Source organism: Motacilla alba, chromosome 18, assembly GCF_015832195.1.
Source record: "Motacilla alba alba isolate MOTALB_02 chromosome 18, Motacilla_alba_V1.0_pri, whole genome shotgun sequence".
NCBI lineage: Eukaryota > Metazoa > Chordata > Aves > Passeriformes > Motacillidae > Motacilla > Motacilla alba.
Genome location: NC_052033.1, coordinates 11,138,791 through 11,159,782, shown reverse-complemented (window position 1 = coordinate 11,159,782; position 20,992 = coordinate 11,138,791). Strand labels below are relative to the sequence as shown.

At 65.8% G+C, this 20,992-nt stretch overlaps 1 protein-coding gene across 6 annotated transcripts; it reads left to right on the top strand.

Annotated features, from left to right (window-relative positions):
* Window positions 1-857: 857 nt before the first annotated feature.
* Window positions 858-13,350, top strand: CEP131 (centrosomal protein 131). 6 transcript variants are annotated; one of them, XM_038157192.1, is made up of 27 exons: window positions 858-890; window positions 2,305-2,497; window positions 3,332-3,417; window positions 4,190-4,304; window positions 4,412-4,530; window positions 4,634-4,747; window positions 4,843-5,022; window positions 5,213-5,330; window positions 6,104-6,220; window positions 6,855-7,023; window positions 7,155-7,234; window positions 7,339-7,521; window positions 7,852-8,046; window positions 8,153-8,290; window positions 8,549-8,674; window positions 8,753-8,869; window positions 9,728-9,757; window positions 10,175-10,277; window positions 10,502-10,703; window positions 10,945-11,052; window positions 11,160-11,277; window positions 11,414-11,488; window positions 11,572-11,714; window positions 11,951-12,128; window positions 12,216-12,358; window positions 12,982-13,042; window positions 13,129-13,350. In XM_038157192.1, exons 2-27 carry the CDS (start codon window positions 2,327-2,329, stop codon window positions 13,195-13,197), a joined length of 3,258 nt encoding a protein of 1,085 aa, XP_038013120.1. In that variant the 5' UTR covers window positions 858-890; window positions 2,305-2,326; the 3' UTR covers window positions 13,198-13,350. The 6 variants fall into 6 exon arrangements, with proteins under 6 accessions (XP_038013120.1, XP_038013118.1, XP_038013117.1 ...); XM_038157190.1 differs by having other exon boundaries at window positions 7,134-7,234; window positions 7,855-8,046; XM_038157189.1 differs by having other exon boundaries at window positions 7,134-7,234.
* Window positions 13,351-20,992: the final 7,642 nt, after the last annotated feature.

The following is a 20,992-nucleotide window of genomic DNA, read 5'->3' as shown; positions in this document are numbered from 1 at the left end:
CTGGGGCTGCTCTGGGGACCCCAGCGTGGCCGTGGGTGGCCCCCAGCTGCGGGCTGGGCTCTGTGGGGTGGGGGCAGGTGCCGTCCCCGTGGGGTCGGGACCCACCAATAAACCCCCGCTCGGGTCTGGGAACGTGTGGCTTCTTCCTGCGCCGCTGAGGGAGCCTGGCCCGTGGCTGACCCATCTTCCTGCAGCCCCCTGCCAGTCCCGTGGTTCCCCCCCTTCCTCACAGCTCAGCCCCTGCCCCAGGAGCCCCAAAACTCCACTTTCCCCATGGCCCCAATAATCCCATGTGCCCCCCTGCCCCATAGCAACCCCTCCCCAACAGCGCTATGGCTCCCTCATCTTCCTCACAGCTCCCCAGCAGCCCCAGTGCCCCCCTCAGACCCCAAAATCCAGCAGCCCCAGTTCCCCCTCACACCCCAAAATCCAGCAGCCCCAGTGCCCCCCTCAGACCCCAAAATCCAGCAGCCCCAGTTCCCCTCTCACACCCCAAAATCCAGCAGCCCCAGTGCCTCCTCAGACCCCAAAATCCAGCAGCCCCAATTCCCCTCTTACACCCCAAAATCCAGCAGCCCCAGTGCCCTCTCACACCCCAAAATCCCCATTTTCCCCCCCAAAAACCCCATGGGCCCCGCCCACCTCTGTTAAGCCGCGCCCATTTCCCCGCCCTCAAAGCCGCGCCCATCTCAATACTCTCGTCCCATTGGTTCGCTGCCGCTAAGCCCCGCCCACGGCGTAAAGCCACGCCTTCCTCCTCCATCCCTCCTTATTCCCGCCCCCTTCGTCCGCCTCAGCCAATCGCGTCTCTTCACCCGCCCTCCCCTCCCTTCCCATTGGCTGCTGGCCGGCAGCCCCGCCCCGTGGCTGTGGCCGGAGCGCGGCCGTAGGTGAGGGGCTGGGGGCGTCTAATGGCGGCTGAGGGGGGGCCGGGGGCGCGGAGGGAGCTCCGGGGGGAGCGGAGCAGGGCCGGGGCCCCACCCTCGGCATCGCCCCCGGGGCGCGGGGGTCTCACCCGCGTGCGGGTGCGTGGGGCCCGTTACCGTGGTAGTGAGGGGTTGGGGTCTGGGGGGCTCGGAGCGCTGCGGGTCTGGGCCGGGGGTCTGCGGGGGTTGGGAGTTGGGGGGTCCTGAGGGGATCTGGGTCATGAGGGCCTGGGGGTATGGGCTGGGGTCGTGGGGGGCTTGGGGCTGGGTTTGCTGGGCGTCCTGGGGCTTGGGGGCCATGGAGGGCTTGGGGTTGGGTGCCCTGTGGCTCTTGGTGGGGGGCTGGGACTTGGGGGGCTGGGGACCCGGGGATGGGGGTCCTGGGAGGTCCTGGGGGCATCCAGCGACTGGGAGCTTGGCCTTGGACCTGTGGCTGGGGTCCTGTGCCCTGGCAGTGGGGGAATTTGGGGGGTCTGGGTTTTGGGAGCTCGGAGGAAGGTGTGGGACCTGGGTGGTCCTGAGGGGCTCAGGGATTTGGGAGCTTCAGGCCAGGGCTTGCCTCTGGGGGCCTGGGGAGTCTGAGCTCCAGGGGTTTGAGGGGCTGGGGGCTCAGGGGGCCGGGCTGGCCTGGGCTCCTGAGCTGTTCTGCCGTGAGCCCAGCGGTTTCCATGAGAGCCGTTTGTTTCCCCGGGCTGTGGAGCCCGAGGCGTTGCCAAGGGCTGTGGTGGAGCCCTGAGAGGGGAGGCCAGGGCTGCCAGGGGAGAGGGTTTAGGGACAGTGTGGGTAATAAATGTAAAGAGATAAAGTAGTCTGCTCTTTTCCTGCATCAGCACTGGGGCTGGGAGGATGCAGAGGGGAAAAGGTGGGAATGTGCTGCCCCGAGCTGAGGGGGGAGCCCCGCTCTTCCTGTGCCCCCCGAGAGGGCACGGGCACTTCTGAAGGAGCTCTTGGCAGGGGGACGATCCCTTGGGAGCTGCTCAGGGGGTTCTTCGGCATCCCAGCCCCGTGTGGGGTGAGCTGCAGCTCCAGCCTGCACAGATGGGGCTGTTCAGGCCATGGGATCCTCTGGCAGCCGTGGCTGTGTGCAGGGAAGCAGCCTGGGATGGGAGCAGGGCTCTTCCCTCCCTTCACTCCTCGGCTGGAATCCTGGCCCATAAATGTGACAGCGGCCCATGGGCTGGGTGACAGCGGTGAGGAGCTCTCCTGGAGCCTCTCCAGGGCTGTGCTTGGGTTATTTGCCATGTGGCAGTTCAGAGGAAGGCGTTTTGTCCTGTTGGGGAGCAGTTCCAGCTCCGAGTGCCGCTGTTTGCCGGAGCCCCTGGTTCCAGGCTGGCTGCTCCACGCCTTCCCGTCTCTCTGTGCTGCGCTGTGCTTCCAGGGCTCCTTCCTGCTGCTCCAGCATGAAGAGCACCCGGAGCTGCTGCTCCGTCCCGAGCTCTGACGTGGCTGAGCTGATCCTGACGGGGCTCCCGGCGCCGGTGTCGCGGCGCCCCGGCAGCGCCTCCCCTGCCCGGCTCGTGGCGCGCTCCGTGTCCGTGGCTGCCGACGGCAAAGCCAAGAGGAACGCCCCGGTGAGGCCCTGTCCTTTGAGCCCCTGTCCTTTGAGCCCCTGTCCTGCCCCTCCTGTGCCTGGCATGGGGGATGGCTCCAGGCATGGCCACGTCCCTCTCGCCCTGGTGAGCCCCTGTCCTTCCCCTCCTGATGGCTCCAGGCATAGCCACGTCCCTGTCACCCCAGTGAGCCCCTGTCCTTCGAGCCCCTGTCCTTCCTCTCCTGATGGCTCCAGGCATGGCCATGTCCCTCTTTCCCCAGTGAGCCCCTGTCCTTCCTCTCCTGATGGCTCTGTCAGGCATGGCCACGTCCCTCTCGTCGTGGCTCCCCCAGCACCAGCCCAGCTTTGTTCTGGCCCTGCCCTTGGCAGTCGCTGCTCGTGGCTCTCTGCTGGGTGCAGGAGAGCCAGTTTCAGGATTCCCTCTTTTCCCTTCCTCGCCCTTCACCTCCCTGTGCCAATTTCCACCTGGAAGCTTCCTGGTGCCTCCTGCTGGGGTGTCAGGCCCAGCCTGCCCCTCGTGGAGCACCCCCTGTTCCTGCCACAGCAGGGGCTCCTGCGTGGGGGTTCCACGGAGGCAGCGAGCCCCAGGTGCTTGCTGGGCTCTGTCAGGATCCTGTGCTCCGTGCTGAGTAATCCCTTGGCAGCATTCCCACGCCCTTGCTCCCGGGAGCTGGTGCTGAGGAACGTGTTCCTGCTGGCTCAGCAGCGCCCGGGCGAGCTGTCATTGCTGCCTGGAGGGGAGCTCGGCAGCCCTGGGGCGCTGGGAGCTCCGTGTCCCGCTGCCCGGGAGGGCGGGGAGCCTGCCTGGGCTCCTCCTGAGCGCGGCTGCTGGATTTGTCCCTGCTCTCCACAGGAAGATGCAGGATCCCGGGCCATGAACAACCTGCGCAGGTCCAACAGCACCACGCAGGTGAACCAGCGGGTGAACAGCTCGCACAGGTACAGCTCCGCGTGTCCGTCTGTCCTCTGGGTGGCACTGGGGGACACCCCACCCGTGTGTCCAACCTCCCTGGTCCTGGCGGGGAACAGGAGCCTTTCCAAAATACCCCGAGCTCTGTCATGCGCTTCGGGAGTTAAAGCCTGGCCCTGGAAAACCAAAGTCTGGCACTTCAGTTATTTTGTTGAAGAGGAGATCCCTTGTTTAGGATTCCACGGGATCACAGAATGGCCTGACCCTAAAGTCCCGTGCAGGATCACCTTCCACGAGACCAGGTTGCTCCGAGCCCCATCCCGTCTGGCCTAGGACACTGCTCTGTCAGAGTAGTGCCCAGGTTCTGTGGGCAGCCTGTGCCGAGGCCTCTCCACCATCACAGGGAAGAATTTCTGTTTGCAGAAATGGAGTGTGTTTCTGTGGCTGTGTCAAAAACCATTCCGTTTGATTCCAACAGCCCTCACGGACCCTCCAGGCCATAACTGGGCTGTGTGAGGAGACAAAAGTTCTCTGTTCCCAGTGCCCTTTGAGCTGGGATTTTCCATTCTCCTGTTGGCCTGTGCCCATCCCTATCAACACACACCACCCTGGAACCCAAAGCTCTCCATGAAAAGGAATAATTGTGGATTTTGTGGCCATGTAATGATTTCCAGCCCCTTTCTCCCGTGTCACACTGGAGTTTCCAGGTGCCCCACATAGCCAGAGTGTGTCCTGTGGCTGTGAGTTACCCCACAGTTATCTCTGTTCTCTCCTCTCTGCCTTCCCTGGCTCTGGATGAAGCTCGGAGCAGACAGGAGACTTCCTGGCCTTCTTTGAGGGTGACCCAAAAGGAAGGAAGAAACTGGCAGCTCTGAGCAAAACCTCCCCAGAAAAGAAAACCACGTGGAATATCTTGGTGAGGACGGCAGGCTCTGGGAGTGGGTGGGCCGGGTTGGCCCTGTGCTGCTGGTGGTGTGTGGGGAGGTGGGTTTGGTGTCCTTATCCCTGCTGACCCCGTGGCAGGATGACCAGCCCCGAGCGTTCCCGGGCCCCTCCGGCTCCCACGGCCTCGAGCCGCCCGCGGGCATGAGGAGGAAGGAAGCCACGGTGCTCCTGGCTGCCAACTTCACTGCCAACAACAGGTAGGACACAGGGTCTGAGGGGGAGAGCGAGTGCAACTGCACGGGGAAAACACCTGGAGAGGGGAAGCTGCTGTTTCTGACGCTCCTGGTCTCTCCACACAAGGAGCAACAAGGGCGCGATGGGCAACTGCGTCACCACCATGGTGCACAACAACTACTCCACTGCCGAGAAGGGCCCTGCTCCCAAGAGCTCCAACCAGGCTCCCAGTTCCCTCAAGTGAGTGTGGCTGGTGTCCTGGCTCTGCAGCTGGGCTGGCCCTGGGGCCGTGTGTGGCACGGGACGGGGCTGAGTGGCTTCATCTTCTGTCCCAGCAATGTTGTCAAAGCGGCCTCGAACGAGGACGGGGAAGGCGGCGGCAGCCTCGCCAAGTCTCAGAAGAATTTCTCCAGCAACAACATCATGACCCGCAACAACCACAGCAGCAGCAGCAGCAGCAGCAGCAGCAGCAGCGCTCCCCGGAGGAGGGAGGTGACCGAGGAGGAGGCTGAGAGGTGAGGGAAGGAGCAGGAGGAAGGTGCCAGGAGATGTGAGGGGCTCCAGGGGAGCCTGTTCTTCTCCGGTGGGATTTCACACTGGGGAAAGGCCGCTCTCAGTGCACCTGCAGGTCCTGGAGCTGTGGGGAAGCCGTGTGGGCTCTGCTGCACCCGGGGCTGTGCTGACCCTCCCTGGCTGTCCCCGCAGGTTCATCCAGCAGGTGAACACGGCCGCTGTCACCATCCAGCGCTGGTACCGGCGGCACTCGCAGCGGCACAGGACGGCGGCTGCGGCTCTGGGACGCCTGATGGCTGCCAAGAGGGAGGTTGGTCCTGTCCCCTGCTCTGTAGCCCACACCACCTGACATCCATGTCCTGCTGGCCACCCAGCTGGGGTCCCTTTAGTCCCCAGACCTGGGCTGTGAGAGTCGAGGGGGATCTGGCTTCGCATCCAACCATCCCTGCCACGGTGCAGAGAGCTGGGCAGGGTCCTGTTCCCTCAGAGCTGTGCTGGCTGTGTCCAGGGATTGGCCTGGGCTGGGTTCCAGCAGAGCTGAGGCCCAAAGGCTCAGCACCACACGGCTCCAGTTCCCCCGGCCCCCTGACTGGGAGCAGTCAGACCCTGGCAGGAGCAGCACAAGTGTCCCTGAATTGCCACTGTCTGGGCCACACTGGTGGCCGGAGAAGGGATGCCCCATCTCAGCTCATCCTACTGAATCCCTGAGGAGGTGCCTTGTTAGAGTGACGGGGTTCCACAGCTATTTGTGTTTCCTTGTGTTCAATTATTTATCCCAGTAATGAAAAGCTCCGTTGCTCTTGCGTGTGAGTCTATTTTTAAGCCTCGTCTCCTCGGTGGTTGCAGACCCAGATGATGATATTATAATAATAATAATGGTAATAATAATAATGATAATTGCATTGAGGATCTGAAGAAAATGAGCTGCTCCCAAGTGGAGCTGTGCCGAGGGCTCCTCACCTGCACAGGGGAGAGGATGGAAAGCCTGGATGTGGGGTGACCCAGGTGTGGCTGCCCCTCACACTTCTCAGTGGTGGGTGCTGGAGAGCTCTCAGTAACATTTCTGACCCTGCTCTCTGGAAGGAAAGGCAGCAGCGCATGGAGGAGGGGAATATCCTGGATTTGCAGGAGAGGAAGGACGAGGAGCGCCGGAAGATCCGAGAGGAGAAGGCGCGCCTGGCCCGGCACGCTGCCATCCAGGTAGGGCCAGGGCCGGGCCTGTGTGACACCGTTTGCTGGGCGAGGCAGCGAGAGGCCTCTGTGCATCTCCAGAGCCTCGGGGGCAGGACCTGAGCCAGCCTTGGGAATGGAGGGCTCCCTCCGGAGATGGAGGTGCCATGGAGCCGTTTCCTGCTGTGCTCCTGCCAAGCCTTGGCAGCTCATTCTGAGCTTGGGAAGGCAGTGCTGGTTTCTGTGTGGTTCTCAGGAAAATGGTGACCACGTTGAGATGGGGACACTCCAAGCTCAGTGGAATGGCCGAGGACGTGTGTGCCCTAGGAGTGGAATCCTCCACAGGAGCAGGGTCCCCCCGGAGAGGGCCGAGTGCCACTCCATGTCCCTTGGCAGGAAGCAGCACGTCATTGTCACCCTGCTGTTGCAGCTGGTGGTGCAGATGGGGTTGGCACGGGCTGCAGGAGTTGGCAGTAAAGCTGGGGATGTTTGAAACCCCACATTTTCTTTGCCCTAATTGGAAATGTGTTCCATCAGGAGAGGGGGTTGGGGGAGACACATCAGCGAGCAGCTGGAGGATGCAAAAACGCTGCCACAGCCTTGCAAACACAGGCTTGTGCCTTCCCAAGGCTTCAGGACATCGATGGCTCCTCTGTTCCCGCAGGAGCTGCAGCAGAAGAGGGCCCAGAAGGCCTCGGAGACAAAGCGCTCGGCAGAGGAGCAGGTGCTGCTGAAGGAGAGCAGGAGGGTGCCCAAGAAGAAGCCTGGTGCCAAACCTGCCTCAGCCAGGAATGCCAGCCCGGCCAGCAGCCTCACCAAAGCCAACAACGCCGGTGAGTCCCTCTGGCGTGTCCCCAAAGCTTTGGGAACGAGGGGTTTGCTCTGAGGAGCTGCTTCCCGGGGCTGGCTGGGGCAGTACCTGAGAACAGCCCGGTTCCTGCAGAGGCCAATTCCCCCTCGGCAGCCTCGGAGCTGGAAGGAAGCAGCCTGGCAGCTCTTGGCTCCGTGCCCTTGCAGGACCCCGGGGCAGAGGACAAACTGCAGGTGGGTCTGGCTGTCCCTCTGGGGACCCTGGCAGCAGCAGCAGGCCTTTGCTGGCTTCTGGGGAGGGCCAGAAAACTCTGTCATGCTCTCATGTTCTCCCGTAGGATGTGAGCTCCAGGGAGACAGGTAATGAGGATCTGGAGACAGCAGTGGCTGCTGGCAGCGGGGCTCCATCCAAGGTCACGCTCAACGAGCTGCTGGACACGCTCCGGCTGCTGGAGGAGGAGCCAGAGCTGCTGCCCCCAGCCAGGCTCCTCAGGAAGGACAGATGTGCCTGGATGGACAGGGTGAGCTGGGGCTGAGACTGCTGCGGCCAGCCTTGGGCAGTGCCTGGTGAGAAACAGCCGGGCACTGCCAGGGAAGGTGGTGGAGGAGCTTGGAGCGGGTGATGGAGGAATTTGGAGGAGGAGATGGAGGGGTGTGGAGGCGGCAGAGGAATTGTTTGGTGCATTGAGGGCTTGGATGTCTGCAAGGAACAGCAGCCCATGCACAGGCTGGTGGTGGGACAGGGTTTAGCCCAGAGGATCAGGCTGGCTACTGGGCTCCAGTGATGGAGAGCAGCCAGCACCTCTCCCAGGCCTTCCCCTGCGTGCTCATTCACCACGGTGAATTGCCAGCAGGAGCCCAGCTCCAACTCCCTGACTGCTGATAACTTGGAGAAGTTTGGGAAGCTGAACCACCCTCCCGGGGTCCCCGAGGACGGGGCTCTGCTCTCGGAGGCCAAGCTCCAAAGCATCATCAGTTTCCTGGATGAGATGGAGAAGTCGGAGCAGGAGAGGCCCAGGTCAGCTGCCTCAGCCACGCAGCGGGAGGTGAGTCTGTCTGTGGTGTGGGAATCCATTCCTGGTGGGAATTGTCCCCTGTCCTCGTTCCAGGTGGTCCCACCACCTTCTCGTCGTGTTTTCTCTGCTGTGGCAGGGCTTCCTTCTGGAAGAGGAGCTGGCTCACGTGGAGCAGGTGTCAGCGGTTGCCACGGAGGTGACAAGCTCCATGATGAGGCTGAAGCTGGAAGTGGAGGAGAAGAAGAGAGCCATCAGCCTGCTGCAGACCGCTCTGGTGTGTCAGCCTCACGCGTGGTTCTTGGGGCTGTTGGGCACAGGATCAGGACTGTCCCTTGATTTTACACAACCATGGAATTGTTTGGGTTGGAGGGGACCTTAAAGATCATCTAGCTGGGACCTGGGCCGAGCTCCCTTCTCCTCTGTCCTGGGGACAGAGGGTGGGAGATGCGAGCACCAGGGCTTTGCTTTAGCTCTGTCCCTCGTTTTCCTGGCCTGGTGGTGATTTCCACGGCGTGGCTGTTTGACCCCGCAGACCCAGCAGCGGGAACTGACCGACCGACACGTCCAACAGACCGAGAAGGAGCTGGGCCAGCAGCTCAGGCTGCAGAGGGAGCAGTATGAGGCAGCTATCCAGAGGCACCTGGCCTTCATTGACCAGGTAACCCTCATCCCAGCTCCTGGGGGCAGAGGCTGAGCTGGCTGCTCCTGCCTGATGCCGGCTCCTCGCCCTGCCCAGCTCCTCGATGACAAGAAGGTGCTGAGTGAGAAGTGTGAGGCTGTGGTGGCAGAGCTGAAACAAGTGGACCACAAGTATGGCCAGAAGATCACCCAGATGCAGGAGCAGCACGAGCTGGTGAGGGGATGGGGAAGATGGGGGGACATATGTGTGCTGATTTTGCTCAAATGGGGCCTCTGTCTGAGCAGGACAGTCTCTGCCACCTCAGTGGGACCTGGACACTCCAAGGAGCTCTTCCCTGTGTGCAGAGGTCCCTGTCACCACAGAGTGTTGTCCTGGGTCCTCAAAAGGCTCCTGTCCTCTGCTGCCCAGGGACAGGAGCATGGCACTGACCAAGGGACAGTGTAAACTTCCGGGCTCTGCTTGGAGAGAGCCTTCCCACACACCTGGCACAGCTTGCCCCATCCCTGGAAGTGTCCCAGGCCCGGCTGGACAGGACTTGGAGCAGCCTGGGACAGTGCAAGGTGTCCCTGCCCATGGCAGAGGTTGGAAGTGGATGAGCTTTAAGGTCCCTTCCAACCCAAACCATTCTGTGACTCCATGATCCCGCTGAAGGCAGAGCTGTCCCAGGCTGGGGTGCCCAGGGTGCAGTGCTGGCACAAACCCAGTGCCATGGAGCAGTTTTGCTTCTCCTGCAGATGGAGACAGCTCAGCTCGCCCTGTGCCAGGCCTGGCAGGAGGGCAGCACCACTGGGCTCATCCCAGCTCTGCCATCCCAGTCCCTGCTTGTCCTTGACCTCGGAGCTGAGCTCATGCCTGCCCAGACCGTGGAGATCCCTTGGTCTCTGGAGCAGGCTCCAACCACACAGGCTCCTGGCCTGTCCCTGTCCTTGTCCCTTGTGCTGTCTCCCCTCAGCTCCACAGACTCCTGGCCAGCTCTGCCCTGCCCGTGGCTCCCACAGACACGGCTGTGTGGGTTTGCCTCTCCCCCACCGTTCCCCTTCTCTCTCCATCCCCTCCTTTCTTTCTCCCCAGGTCTGGCGCACTTTGGGCCCCTTTTGTGAGGTAAATGTGGTCTTTGCTCTCTTTGTGCCTTGCCCTCTGCTCTCGTGCCCTGGCCTGCTCTGGCCCCGCTCCAGCCCCTGCCAGAGGGTTTTCCATGGCAGGGAGAGGGAAGGCTGGAGAGGAAAGCACCATCACCCGGGGACAGATGGGCTGCCCTGCATGCAGGGACCCTCGGCAGCCCCCACTTCCCTTCCCTCTCCATCAGTGCTCTCGTGTCTTGGCAGTGAGCACTTTCCCACGGGGATGGAGGAGAAGGCACTGCTGAGAGAGTGTGTGGCCACTTCTCTGGGCTGGAAGAACGCACCTGGCCAGGGCTGTGCACGTATCCATGTGCAGCTCCACAGCTTCCTTCCCAACAGCGTCCCAGGGCTTTTCTCTCCCAGCTTCTCTGAGGTTTTCCCATTTGCTTCCAAACAGGAGATTAAGAAACTGAAGGAACTCATGAGCGCGACTGAGAAAGTCCGGCGGGAGAAGTGGATTGAGGAGAAAACCAAAAAGATCAAAGAAATCACCGTGAAAGGTACGGGCAGCTTCCCTCAGCAGCAGCTGGAGCCAGCGCAGTGCCGGGGTGGTCCAGGAGAGGCCGGGAAGAGCTCCTTGGTGCGGGCAGTGTTTGCTCCCTGGTGTTGGTGGAGCAGATGCCAGAGGGCAAGAAAACCCCCGCGTGCTCATCCCCCTTGGAGCCGGCCGAGGGCAGCGGGTGGGATCCGGGCCGAGCCGTGCCCGTCCTTCCCGCTGCGCCAGGGCTGGAGCCGGAGATCCAGAAGCTCGTGGCCAAGCACCGCGAGGACATCCGGCAGCTGAAGCTGCTGCACGAGGCCGAGCTGCTGCAGTCGGACGAGCGGGCGGCGCTGCGCTACGGGCGGCAGGCGCAGGAGCTGCGGGGGCTGCTCGAGAGGGAGAAGGAGGAGCAGAGCCAGCGGGAGCGGGAGCGGGCCCGCCAGAGGTGTGTCACCCCGGCCTCGGCGCTGCCTCGGGGCTCGCAGATCCGGGGCGCTGTCCAGCGCCGGCCTGCTGTGGGATCCCGGTGTTTGCTGCTCCACGGGGAGCAGCTCCTTTCTCTCCAGCAGCCTCGGGTGGGCGATGCTGCCGAGCTGGGAGCGTCCCCTGGCATCGCGAAGGGCAGCGTGGAGAGGAGGCCGAGTGCTCCAAGGCGCGTCCCTGCGGCGTGTGTGTGTGTCCCCCAGGTGCGAGCAGCAGCTGGAGCAGGAGGAGCAGGCTCTGGAGCTGCAGCGGCGCCGGCTCTATGCCGAGGTGGCCGAGGAGAAGGAGCGGCTGAGCCAGCAAGCAGCCAGGTGGGCTGGGGGCTGGGGGCAGCCCTGACCTGCGGGGCCGGGCTCCCTGGGCCAGATTCCCGCGGGAAGAGGGGCTGGTGTGGATGCTGGGAGCTGTGTCTGTGCAGGCAGCGGGCAGAGGCAGAGGAGCTGCGGCGGCAGCTGGAGGCCAACAGCTCGGCCCTCACCCGGGCGCTGCGGGACGAGTACGCCAAGGAGAAGGAGGAGCAGGAGAGGCGGCACCAGGTCTGGTTCCCCTCACCTCCAGCCCTTTGGGTGCTGGCACCACTGAGCCTCAGACCCCGCAGGGGCAGCCCCAGCAGCTGCTCCCAGCCAGCACAGGAGGGTCCCAGGGCTGAGCTGTTGTTTTCCCTTCTCACAGGCAGAACTGAAGGTGCTGAAGGACCAGCTGGAGCTGGAGAAGCAGGCCTGGGAGGCCAACTATGTGAAGAAGGAGGTAATGGCAAGAGCTGTCCTCCAAAGGTGCCACCCATGGGCTCTGAGAGGAATTTGAGGCCACCTTTGCTGTCTCCACTGCAGGAAGCCTGGCTGCTGTCCCGGGAGCGGGAGCTGCGGGAGGAGATGAGGAAGGAGAGGGACAAAGAGATCGAGCTGGTGATCCAGCGCCTGGAGGCCGACACGTCCTTGGCCAAGGAGGAGTGCGAGAGGGCGGCGGAGAGCAGGTGAGGGGGAGAGGGAGGTCCCAGGTCCTCCAGAGGCTGGTCCCTTTTCCCTGTCCCCTGGGCGTCTCTCCGGTGAGCTCTGGAGCAGTGTTAGTGCAGGAAGGAGCAGCTCACAGGGACAAAGTTTACCTCTCACCTGAGGAAGCGGCCCTGGATCTCTCCTGGGGCAGGGATGGGGCTGGGGTGAGCCAGGCAGCAGCAGGATGAGCCGGGCTGCCCGTCCTTCCTGCCCGCAGGATCAAGAGGATCCGAGACAAGTACGAGCTGGAGCTGCAGGAGCTGGAGCGCTCGGAGCGGAAGCTGCAGGAGCGCTGCAACGAGCTCAAGGGGCGGCTGGCCGAGCTGGAGGGGGACGGCATCCGGCTGCAGGGCCTGCTGAAGCACAAGGAGCAGGAGCTGGAGGACGTGCGGAAGGCGAGCGAGGGGCAGAGCCGGGGCCCTGCCCGGCCGTGTGGGACCAGCTGTGCCGGGGCACAGGGGCCTGACTGAGGTGTCTGGCAGGAATTCGCGGACAGGCTGGTGGGGATGGAGGAGGAGAACGCGCGGCTGAAGGCGGAGATGGCGGAGCTGAGGGCCCGGCAGCACCTGGAGCTGGACAGGCTGGTGCGGGAGAAGGACCAGGAGCTGGAGGAGGTCCACAGGAGGTGAGGAGCCCAGGTGGGGCGCAGGAGCTCAGTGCTGCATCCTTGGGAACGGCTTCCAGCCCTGTCCGGGCAAGCCAGGCAGGAGTTGTGTGAACTGACTGCTGCTCGGCCACCCTGAATCCTCTGTCCCGTGTCACTGCTGGCCTGCTCTGTGCCATCGTGTCCCCAGGGCTTCTGCTGTGCCTGCTTGGAGGACGTGAGTGCCAGGAGAGGCCAGTGGAGCACAGCTCTGTCTGCGTTCCTCCCTGGCAGGAGCCCTGGCCAGGATCACTGTCACCTCCTGGGGCTCTCTGTGGCTCACACACGATACCTGTGACTGCAGCCACGTGATCTTCTCCAGGGGGGCAGAGCCCAGGGTCAGGGCACAGCCACAGAGGCTGAGGGCAGCTGGGACATCCCCAGAATGCTACGATAGTTAAACCCTAGGAAGCTAATGTGCCTTTCTTCCTGTAGACAAGTCAGTCCACACGACACAGTGCAATAAAGGTGCTGCCAGTGTGTGATGGCACCTGGAGGCCAGCTGGGGCTGGGGGAGAGGGGCTGAGCTCCCCGGGCTGAAATCCCCCCCGGGGCAGGGCCCTGCCCCGTGTTTGGGGGTGCTCAGCCCCCCGTGTCCCTGTCAGGGTGAAGGCGGCGGTGCTGAGGAAGGAGGAGAGCATGAGCAGCCTGCGGAAGCAGTACGAGGTGAGTGAGGGCTCCCTGGCCCTGCCCCGCCTGTGGCTGGGCGGGCGCTGCGAGCTCCCTGTCCCCTGTGCTGTCCCCCGTGGCAGGCGGCCGTGCAGAGAGCCAGCCTGCTGGAATCGCTGCTGCAGCGGCAGCGGCAGCTGGCTGCCGAGTGACATCCTGCGGGCAGGGAGCCGGGCTCGGGCCCTCCCCTCCCTCCTCCCCTCTTCTCCACAGCTCGGTCCCAACGCCCTGGCCGTGCTGGGACACTTGGTGGCCTTCAGGTGCTTGGGAGTTTTGTTCTGATAATAAATCTCTGCTGGTTTCTACAGCTGTTTCTGTGCTTGTGCGCGTCAGTACCGGGGCACGAGTGGCTCTCCCACGAGGTCTGTGTCCACTCCCGCCTTCCCAACCCCATTCCTGCATCCCAAGATCTTCCCTTTGCCCTGAGGGTGCCCAGCACCCCAATCTACGCCTTGGGTCCCGTTCTAAACTGAAATATCCAGTAGGATGCAGGGAGGCAGAGCCGGGGCAGGATGTGATCCCACAGCCTCTGGTACCTGCAGATTCCCCAACCCCCCCTGACAGGGCCGGGAAATGCCTGGGCTGGGCCGGTGGCATCTGTTTCCTCTCGGCCGGGGTGTGCAGCCGCTCTGGTCCCTCCCCCGGCCGGGGCTCCGATCAGGGGGATGTTTTGTCAGCAGAGTCCCTGGTGTTTCCCATCCGCCCTGCTGCTCCCTGACGGGGCAGGGACGCAGAGGATGGCTGGGTCCCGCACGGGCCGTGCCGCTCTCTGTTCCCCTCTCCCCGCTGTGCCAGGCAGGACAGCTCATCCCAGCGTGCCGGGAAAGGCCGGGCACGGCGCTTTTTCCGCTGTTGTTTCTTTTCCAAGGAGTTTCCTGAGCGCCGCTTCCGACCCCGGCCCTGCCCGGCCTCCGCACGGCCCCCCCGAGCCAGCGGCTGTGGGAATGGGCCGTGGGAGAAGGGGGCTCAGCCCACCCACTCCCAGCCTGGGGGTCCTGTGGAGCACCCCCAGCCCGTGCGGCATCGCCGCTGTGGGGTGCACACGCACCCCCGCTCCCCGGGCTGTGCCCGGCCCCGCTCCCGGCCCCTCCCCGCCATCGCCCGGGCTCATTTCTAGGCCAGTGCCCGGTTCAGGCATGAATAAATCAGCGCCGTTGCATAACGGGGATGCGGATTTTCACCGGCTGGCTGCCCGTGCCCGCGCCCCCCGCCCGCACCCCGGGGCTCCCGCGGGACCGGCGGCAGCGTGGCACCAGCGCGTCCCCGTCCCTGTCCCCGTCCCTGTCCCCGTCCCGGCCGAGCCGCGGCACGGCGGGCTCTCAGCCACGCTGCGGGCTCTGCCAAGGCTCCCCGGGTCGGGAGCCCCTCGGCCCCGGCTGCCCCGGGAGCCGGCGGGGAGCGGAGCCCGGCGGCCGCGGCGGGGCCGGGAGGGAGCTCAGGAGCGCGGGGGGCTTTTGGCAGCCGCGGCGCGGGGATCGCGGCTCAATCTGGTGTCTGCCCGGGAGGGGATTAGCCGCGGCCCCAGACAAATCAGCCGGGAAGCCGGAGCGAGTGGCAGGATCCGAGCAGGGTAATCTCCCCTTGGGAAGGATCTGTAATCTCCCCTGCTAATTGGGGCGGCGGCAGCGGCGCTGCTCTGACCGGGAGGGGATGGCAGGGGGCCGGTGCCACCCTGTGCCCGGGCCGGGGCCGGACCAGCGCTGCCCCTGAGGGGCTCCCTGGGGCTTTGGGCCTCGGTTCTCCTGTGGGATTTTCCCTTTTACAGCCACGCTGGAAATGCGGTGGGAAGCAGGACAAGCGGGGCACAGGGCAGGGGGTGGGTTTGGGTGACCATGACAGCTCAGCCCTCTTGGATGTGTCGGATGGAGCTACGGGGGTGTCACCTGGGCACGGAGGGTGCCGGGGCATGGGGCTGCTGGGCTTGGTGTCCCGGCTGAGCTGGGATTCCGGGTCTTGCCAAGGAGGACAGGGTGGCACAGCAGGGCTGGGCGGGCACACACTCCTTTCTCATCCCTATCCCAGCGCCATCCCCAGTCCATCTCTGTCCTTGTCTTCTTTCCCATCTCATCCTCAGTTCCAACCCCCCCAGTCTTAATTCCCATCCTCATCCTCATCCTCATTTTCCTCCCCATCCTGCTCTCTCCCAGACACAGGAGGGAAGGGACGCTGGGCACTGGGGCTGCCACCCCCACCACAACACCGGGTGGCTTTATCCCCTCCCACTCACCAAAGCCCCCCGCCTGTTCCCAGGGCCAGGGAGGCCTCAGCTCGTCTTTGTGCCACCCACCCTGGGACCAGCTGAGAGTGCTCGGGATGCTGGGGGTGGCTGGGCCCGCTGGGTGCCCGGTGTGGGTGGGTGGGTGCCCGGTGTGGGCTCAGCACAGCTGCCCACCCCCATCCCACCTGGCTGTGACTCAGCCAGCGCCAGCTCAGCCTCACAGGGAGTGGGGCTGGCCCTGAAAACCACCCCGGTGGCAAGTGGCCACCCACTGCCACGGGACCATGGCTGGTCCAGACGGCACCAGTGGCACCAAAGCTCCCAGAGACTCCAAATGCCTCTGCACCAGGTGAGGGTGACTGTGCCAGGTCAGTGCCACCTTTGTTCAGCTGCTCTGAGGCCCAGGAAGGCTCACGGAGGAGCTCAGGGTGTCCCACATGTGGGGTCAAGGCCGTTTGCACATCCAGAAAGGACCAGGGACCCAGTGGGGGAGGGACAATGGGAGGATTGGGGTGCCCATGTGCTACACCCCACCGGGGGTCTCCAAGATGAGTGATGGGGCATCAGCAGCCGCCTGCTGGCCCTGGCAGAGGGACTGGGGCGTCCTGCGGGACAGAGCTGCTCCGGAGCAGAGAAATGTGGAGGCAGGGGAGAAGGGAGAAACTGGCTCCAACGTGTTTATTCTCCCAGCAGCCGGCAATTTTTCCAGGCCTGTATCTATTTGTGGCAACGTGACATGTGCAGCGTGGTGCTGTTCTGTGCAGGCTTGAAGGCTTGTAAAAAATTAATCGTGTACGCAAAATTTGGCTTTAAATATTCAAACTGGCGGTGGGGATGTGCGAGCCCCGTGCTCAGAGCTGAGCCCAGCAAGGGCTGGGACAGGGGTGCCCAGGAGCGGGATGGGACAGGATGGGAGAGGGCTGTCCTGCCATGGCCCTGAAGGAAGGTGCAGCCCAGTTCCCAGGTGGGCTCGGTGAGCAGCGGCACCCCGAGCTTTGCCAGGGTCTGGCCGGGAGCTGCCAGGGCCGTGGGTGAAGCCGTGGGATGTTCCCTACCGAGGAACCGGGACTTGGGTTTTGGAGCACCCCGTGTTTGGAGGGCACGCTCCCACGTGCCAGGGCTGCAGAATCGAGCAGACGAGGCCGAGCCGTGGCCCCACCTGGGGCAGCCCCCCAGCCCAAGGGGGACCCCGCACCTGGCTGGGGCTGCTGGGGGGCTCTGCTCCCCCTCGGATGGGCCTGGGGGGCCGCAGGGGTGGAGATGGGGTGCAGGGTGTGTGTGAGGGGGGCTGGTGAGGGGTTGAGGGGCTGGCTGGGGGCAGAGCCGCCCATCCCGTCCCCGTTTCCCGTCCCTGGTCGCGGGGAGCCGGCGGTGCCCGGGACGGGTCAGCACCAGAGCAGCTCCTCACTCGGGGGGTGCCAGCCCCGCTCCCGGGGGACCCTGTCCCCGCTCTGGGGGGTGGCAGCCCCTGCGTGGTCCCGGCCCTGCTCGGGGGGTCCCGGTCCCGCTCCAGGGCGGCGGCTGCCCCTCGGGGGTCCCGTCCCCGTCCGGGGGTCCCCCATCCATCCCGGCGGGACCGCGCGGGGGCGGCGGCGGCTCATCCCGGGGGGGAGGACGCGGATCCCGGTGCGGTCCCGGGGCTGCGGCTCCGCCACCTGCCGCCCCCGCCCGCCCGGTCCCGCTGCTCGGCGGCGGCGCGGCCCCTCCCCGGGGCACGGGGCGCGGGGCCGCGGGGCCGCCATGGAGGAGGAGCCGCCGCCGCCGCCGCCGCCGCCGCCGTGCCCAGCGCGGGGCCAGCGGCAGCCGGCGGCCGTGGGGCTCCCGCCGCCGCCGCGCCATGGGCCGCTTCGCCGCCGCCGCCGCTGCCATGGCGGCCGCCTTCCTCAGCCCCAGCCTCGCCTTCAGCTCCCACTTCGACCCCGGTAAGTGCCGCAGCCCCGGGGCGGGCGGACCCGCACCCCCTCCCGCGCGCCGAGCCTCCCCCGGTGCTCCGCCGAGCGCCCGGCTCAGCCCCGCGCCGCCGCCCGCGCTGCCCTCCCGGTGCACCGGCAGCGAGCATCCCCGCATCGCGCTGCGCCGCGAGCACAGCATCCCCTCGCCCTCATCCCCGGGAGTGTCACTGCACGGGCTCCCGGCTCTGACAGCCGGACCCGACCCGCGGTGGCGGTGTGACACCCCGGTGTGGCGGGGGGACACCCCGGTGTGGCGAGGGGACACCCCGGTGTGGCGGGGGGACACCCCGGTGTGGCGAGGGGACATCCCGGTGTGGCGGCGGGGGACACCCCGGTGTGGGAGTGTGACACCCCGGTGTGGCGAGGGGACATCCCGGTGTGGCGAGGGGACACCCGGCGTGGCAGTGTGACACCCCGGTGTGGCAGTGTGACACCCGGTGTGGCGGTGCGGTGGGGTCGCCGCCGCAGCCGGGCGGCATTTTGTTCGGCGGGCTGGAGCGCGGAGGAATCCCGGGGCTGCGCTGCCTCTGAAGGCATCTCCGGGACTGGAACGGAATAATAACAACAGGGAGGATGGTGATGGTGAGAGGGAGGAAGAGGAGCCGGGGCTGAGCCCCCGCCGCCTGCGACACGCGGCGGCCGGGGAGCGGGGGGCCGAGGGTCCCCGCGGGGCTGGGGGAGCCGGCGGGGCTCGCTGGGTGCCGCTGGGTGCCGGTGGGTGCCGGTGGGTGCGCGGCGTTTCGGGGCGCAGCCGTTATGTAAGCGCCGTGTTCCGGCCGCGGCGCAGCTGCAGGAAGATGCTGCAGCCGCGGAGCAGCGCGGGGCTGGCGACTGCGCTGCGCGCTCGGGGCTGCGGCCGCCGCAGCCGCCCCCCGCCGCCGCCCCGCGTCCCTCCCGGTGCGGGGCCGGCACCGCGCGGCCCCGGGACCCCTCGCGGGAGCGTCCGGCGGGCGCTCGGCCCCGGCCCTTTGTTCAGCAGCCCGGGATAACGCGGCTCGGCTCCCGGCGCGGCGAAGGCGGCGAAGCGGTGCCCGCGCGGGCGCGGCGGTGCCGGAGGCTCCGGCGTTCGGTGCCGGGATCCCGCAGCCCTCCCCGCCGCCTTCCCGGTCCCTCCTTCCTCCGCCGCTGCCGCTCCCCCGGCTGCGCACGGTCGGAATCCGTGGTGGGGTTTGGAAACGAGCCGCACCAGGACTCACCGAACGGGGACTTTGTCCCCAGCCGCTCGTTATTTGCTTCTGAAATCTCATTATTTACATCCGAACCGCGGCAGGGCCGGGCCGGAGCCCTTCGCCCGGCTCAGCCCTCGAGGAGATTTTGCTTGGGTTTTTGGTGCGGCCCCGCTCCACGCGAATCCTGCCGGCCCGGGGCTCCTCCGGGCAGGTTTGGCTTCAAAAGCCTTCAGCTGCTTCCATCGCTGCCTGTGCGGCGCTGCCAGGCCCAGGGCTCGGCGCTGCCGTGCAGCTGCCGCCCACCAGCACCGCGAGAGGGATTAAAGGGGGGAACAAACCAGATCCTGCATCTCACGGCTTTGTGGATTCGGTCCATGAGGCAGCAGCTCCTGCCTGTGCCCGCCTGGCTCCCTGGGGGTGGCTTGTGCCGGCCAGGAACCGGGGGAAGCGGTTTGTAGGGCAGGTTGGCACCTCAGCTGGCACAGGACAGGAGAGGCCCCGGGGGCTCTGGGGCTGCTGAGGGGAGCATCTCCTCCTGCTCCTGCATTCCTGGAAATGCACGGCTGGAAGCTGGGCCATAGGCGGCCTGGTGGCATGGAACGGTGGCAGCAGTGTCACCTGGGGTGGCGGTGCCACAGGGGTGTGCCAGGGCAGCTGCCCGTGTTCCGGCCTCCCCCGCTGGATTTGGCTTGTCCCAACATCTGTGTCAGGGGTGTCAGCGTCAGCTCTGCCGGGGATCCACTTCCCTCCAGCTGCTGGGGGCTCTGGGGGCTCTGGGGGCTCTGGGGGAGGGTCCCAGCCCTGCAGCCTCGTGGTTCCCATCTCTCTTCACCCATTCCCAGGCCAGGCCTGGAGATGCTCCTGCACGGAGCTCTGGAGCCACCAGCGGGCACAACCCAGCCCTGCCCGCCCCAACGTGCCCCCCCCATCTCCTGGGTTTCCAGGGGGAAATGGGTGCCCACTCCCACCCTGGGAGCCGAGGAAAAGGGAGGGCAGGGGGTGCCCCCAGCCCTGTGGTTTTGGGTCCAGCTGGCACCTGCAGTGCCCCAGTGACACTCAGTGACAGCAGCAGGGTGGGTGTGGGTGCTCTGTGGCCGGTGCCTCCGGCTGCTCCTGGCACAGGGATGGGAAAGGACCTGGGGGGCCGTGGTGGCAAAGGGGACATAGCAGGCACAAGGACCCTGGCAACCCAAACCAGGGCACGCTCTGGCACCTCCAGGCCATACAGGAAGGTGCTGTTGGGACTGGACACACCGAGGCGATTTGCGGCGGGGCAGTGGCAGCTCCTCAGCTGGGAGGTGACAGTGGTGGCAGCACCGTCCTGGTGTCCTGTCTTGCCACGTGTTTCCCGCTGGGGGATGGCACTCTGGGCTGGAGGGCAGCAGGAGCTGGGCACACAGCCAGGAGGTGACTCCCAGTGCCCACAGGGATGCCGGGGGCAGGCAGCGTGGGGTGGCACGTGGCAAGCCCCCTGTCGTGGCACAGGGAATGACACTGGCACAGCACAACAGGGCAGCCGGGCCCCACCTGGCTCGGCGAGGGGACAGAGCCAGGATCCTGTTCCCTGGGGGTGCCACCTTGCTCCCCCCTCGTCCTCTCCCTCCCTCCCGCCCCACGCACACGGTGGGTGTGCTCTGGAACGTTGACACCGATCCCTGTCAAAGCCAATTAGCAGAAATTAACGTGCCGAGGTTGAAAGGGCCCCGGAGCGGGGCTGTGACTCACGGGCTCCCTGCCCTGGCACTCCCAGCCCGGCTGGGACACCCTGTGCCAGGGCAGCCGTGTGCTGTGGCTCTGCCCTCCCTGGCACCGCGTCCTCCCAGCAGAGCAGGGCTCCGGTGCCCCCCTTGCTGTGTCCCTCGAGCCGAGCCTTGGCACCCCGGGGACAGCAGGGCACGGGGGGCAGCAATGGCACTGCCAGCGTGGCGCCAGGTGGGGGCTCAGCCAGGGGGGGTCTGGGTTTGGTGTCTGGTGTCTGCAGTCAGGCAGCATCCCAAGTGTCTCAGTGTGACGTCACCTCCTCGCCATCCCACTGCTGGGCTGGAAAATCCCAGGATTTGGGTCAGAGGGGCAGCTGGGCTGCTCGGGGGCCATGGCTGAGCCCGTTCCCACCCTGTGCTGCTGCACTGACCTGGCAAGTGAAGAGGGGCTGGGGACACTGCCTGGGACGGTGGCACGGTGGCATCCAGGGGTGGTGGCACGGTGGCACGGGGCATGGGGGCATCCAGGGGTGTGGGATGCAGGGATAACGGTGGCCATGCACTGCTGCCACTCCAGGGCTGGGCTTGGCTCCTGCCCCAGCAAGGGGCCCCTCACATCCCCAGTGGGAATTTGCCCCCCGGGGTGGGCTGAGCCAGAGGGACGCCACGGGGCCGTGTCACAGGGTTGGAGGGTGACAGGGCTGGCCCGGAGAGGAGCTCCTCTGTGCTGACTCAGCGTGCCCGCTGGCAGGAAAATAAATCTCCCGGGGGCATTAATCCCCCTGACAGCCCGGGAAGCGCCATCGGAGCGCGGCGCAGCCGTCCCGGGGCTGCCACTGCCATCGTGTCCGTCGACCAAGCTCCGAGAGCTGCCCCAGGCCCTGATGACTGGGGACACTGAGGGCCTC

Excerpts from the sequence above, each read along its gene's own strand:
- CEP131 (XM_038157189.1), top strand. The coding sequence starts at position 2,327 with ATGAAGAGCACCCGGAGCTGCTGCTCCGTCCCGAGCTCTGACGTGGCT. Across the intron at positions 7,522-7,851 it reads GATGTGCCTGGATGGACAGG|CAGGAGCCCAGCTCCAACTC; the intron begins GTGAGCTGGGGC and ends GTGAATTGCCAG. Across the intron at positions 8,870-9,727 it reads TGCAGGAGCAGCACGAGCTG|GTCTGGCGCACTTTGGGCCC; the intron begins GTGAGGGGATGG and ends CTTTCTCCCCAG.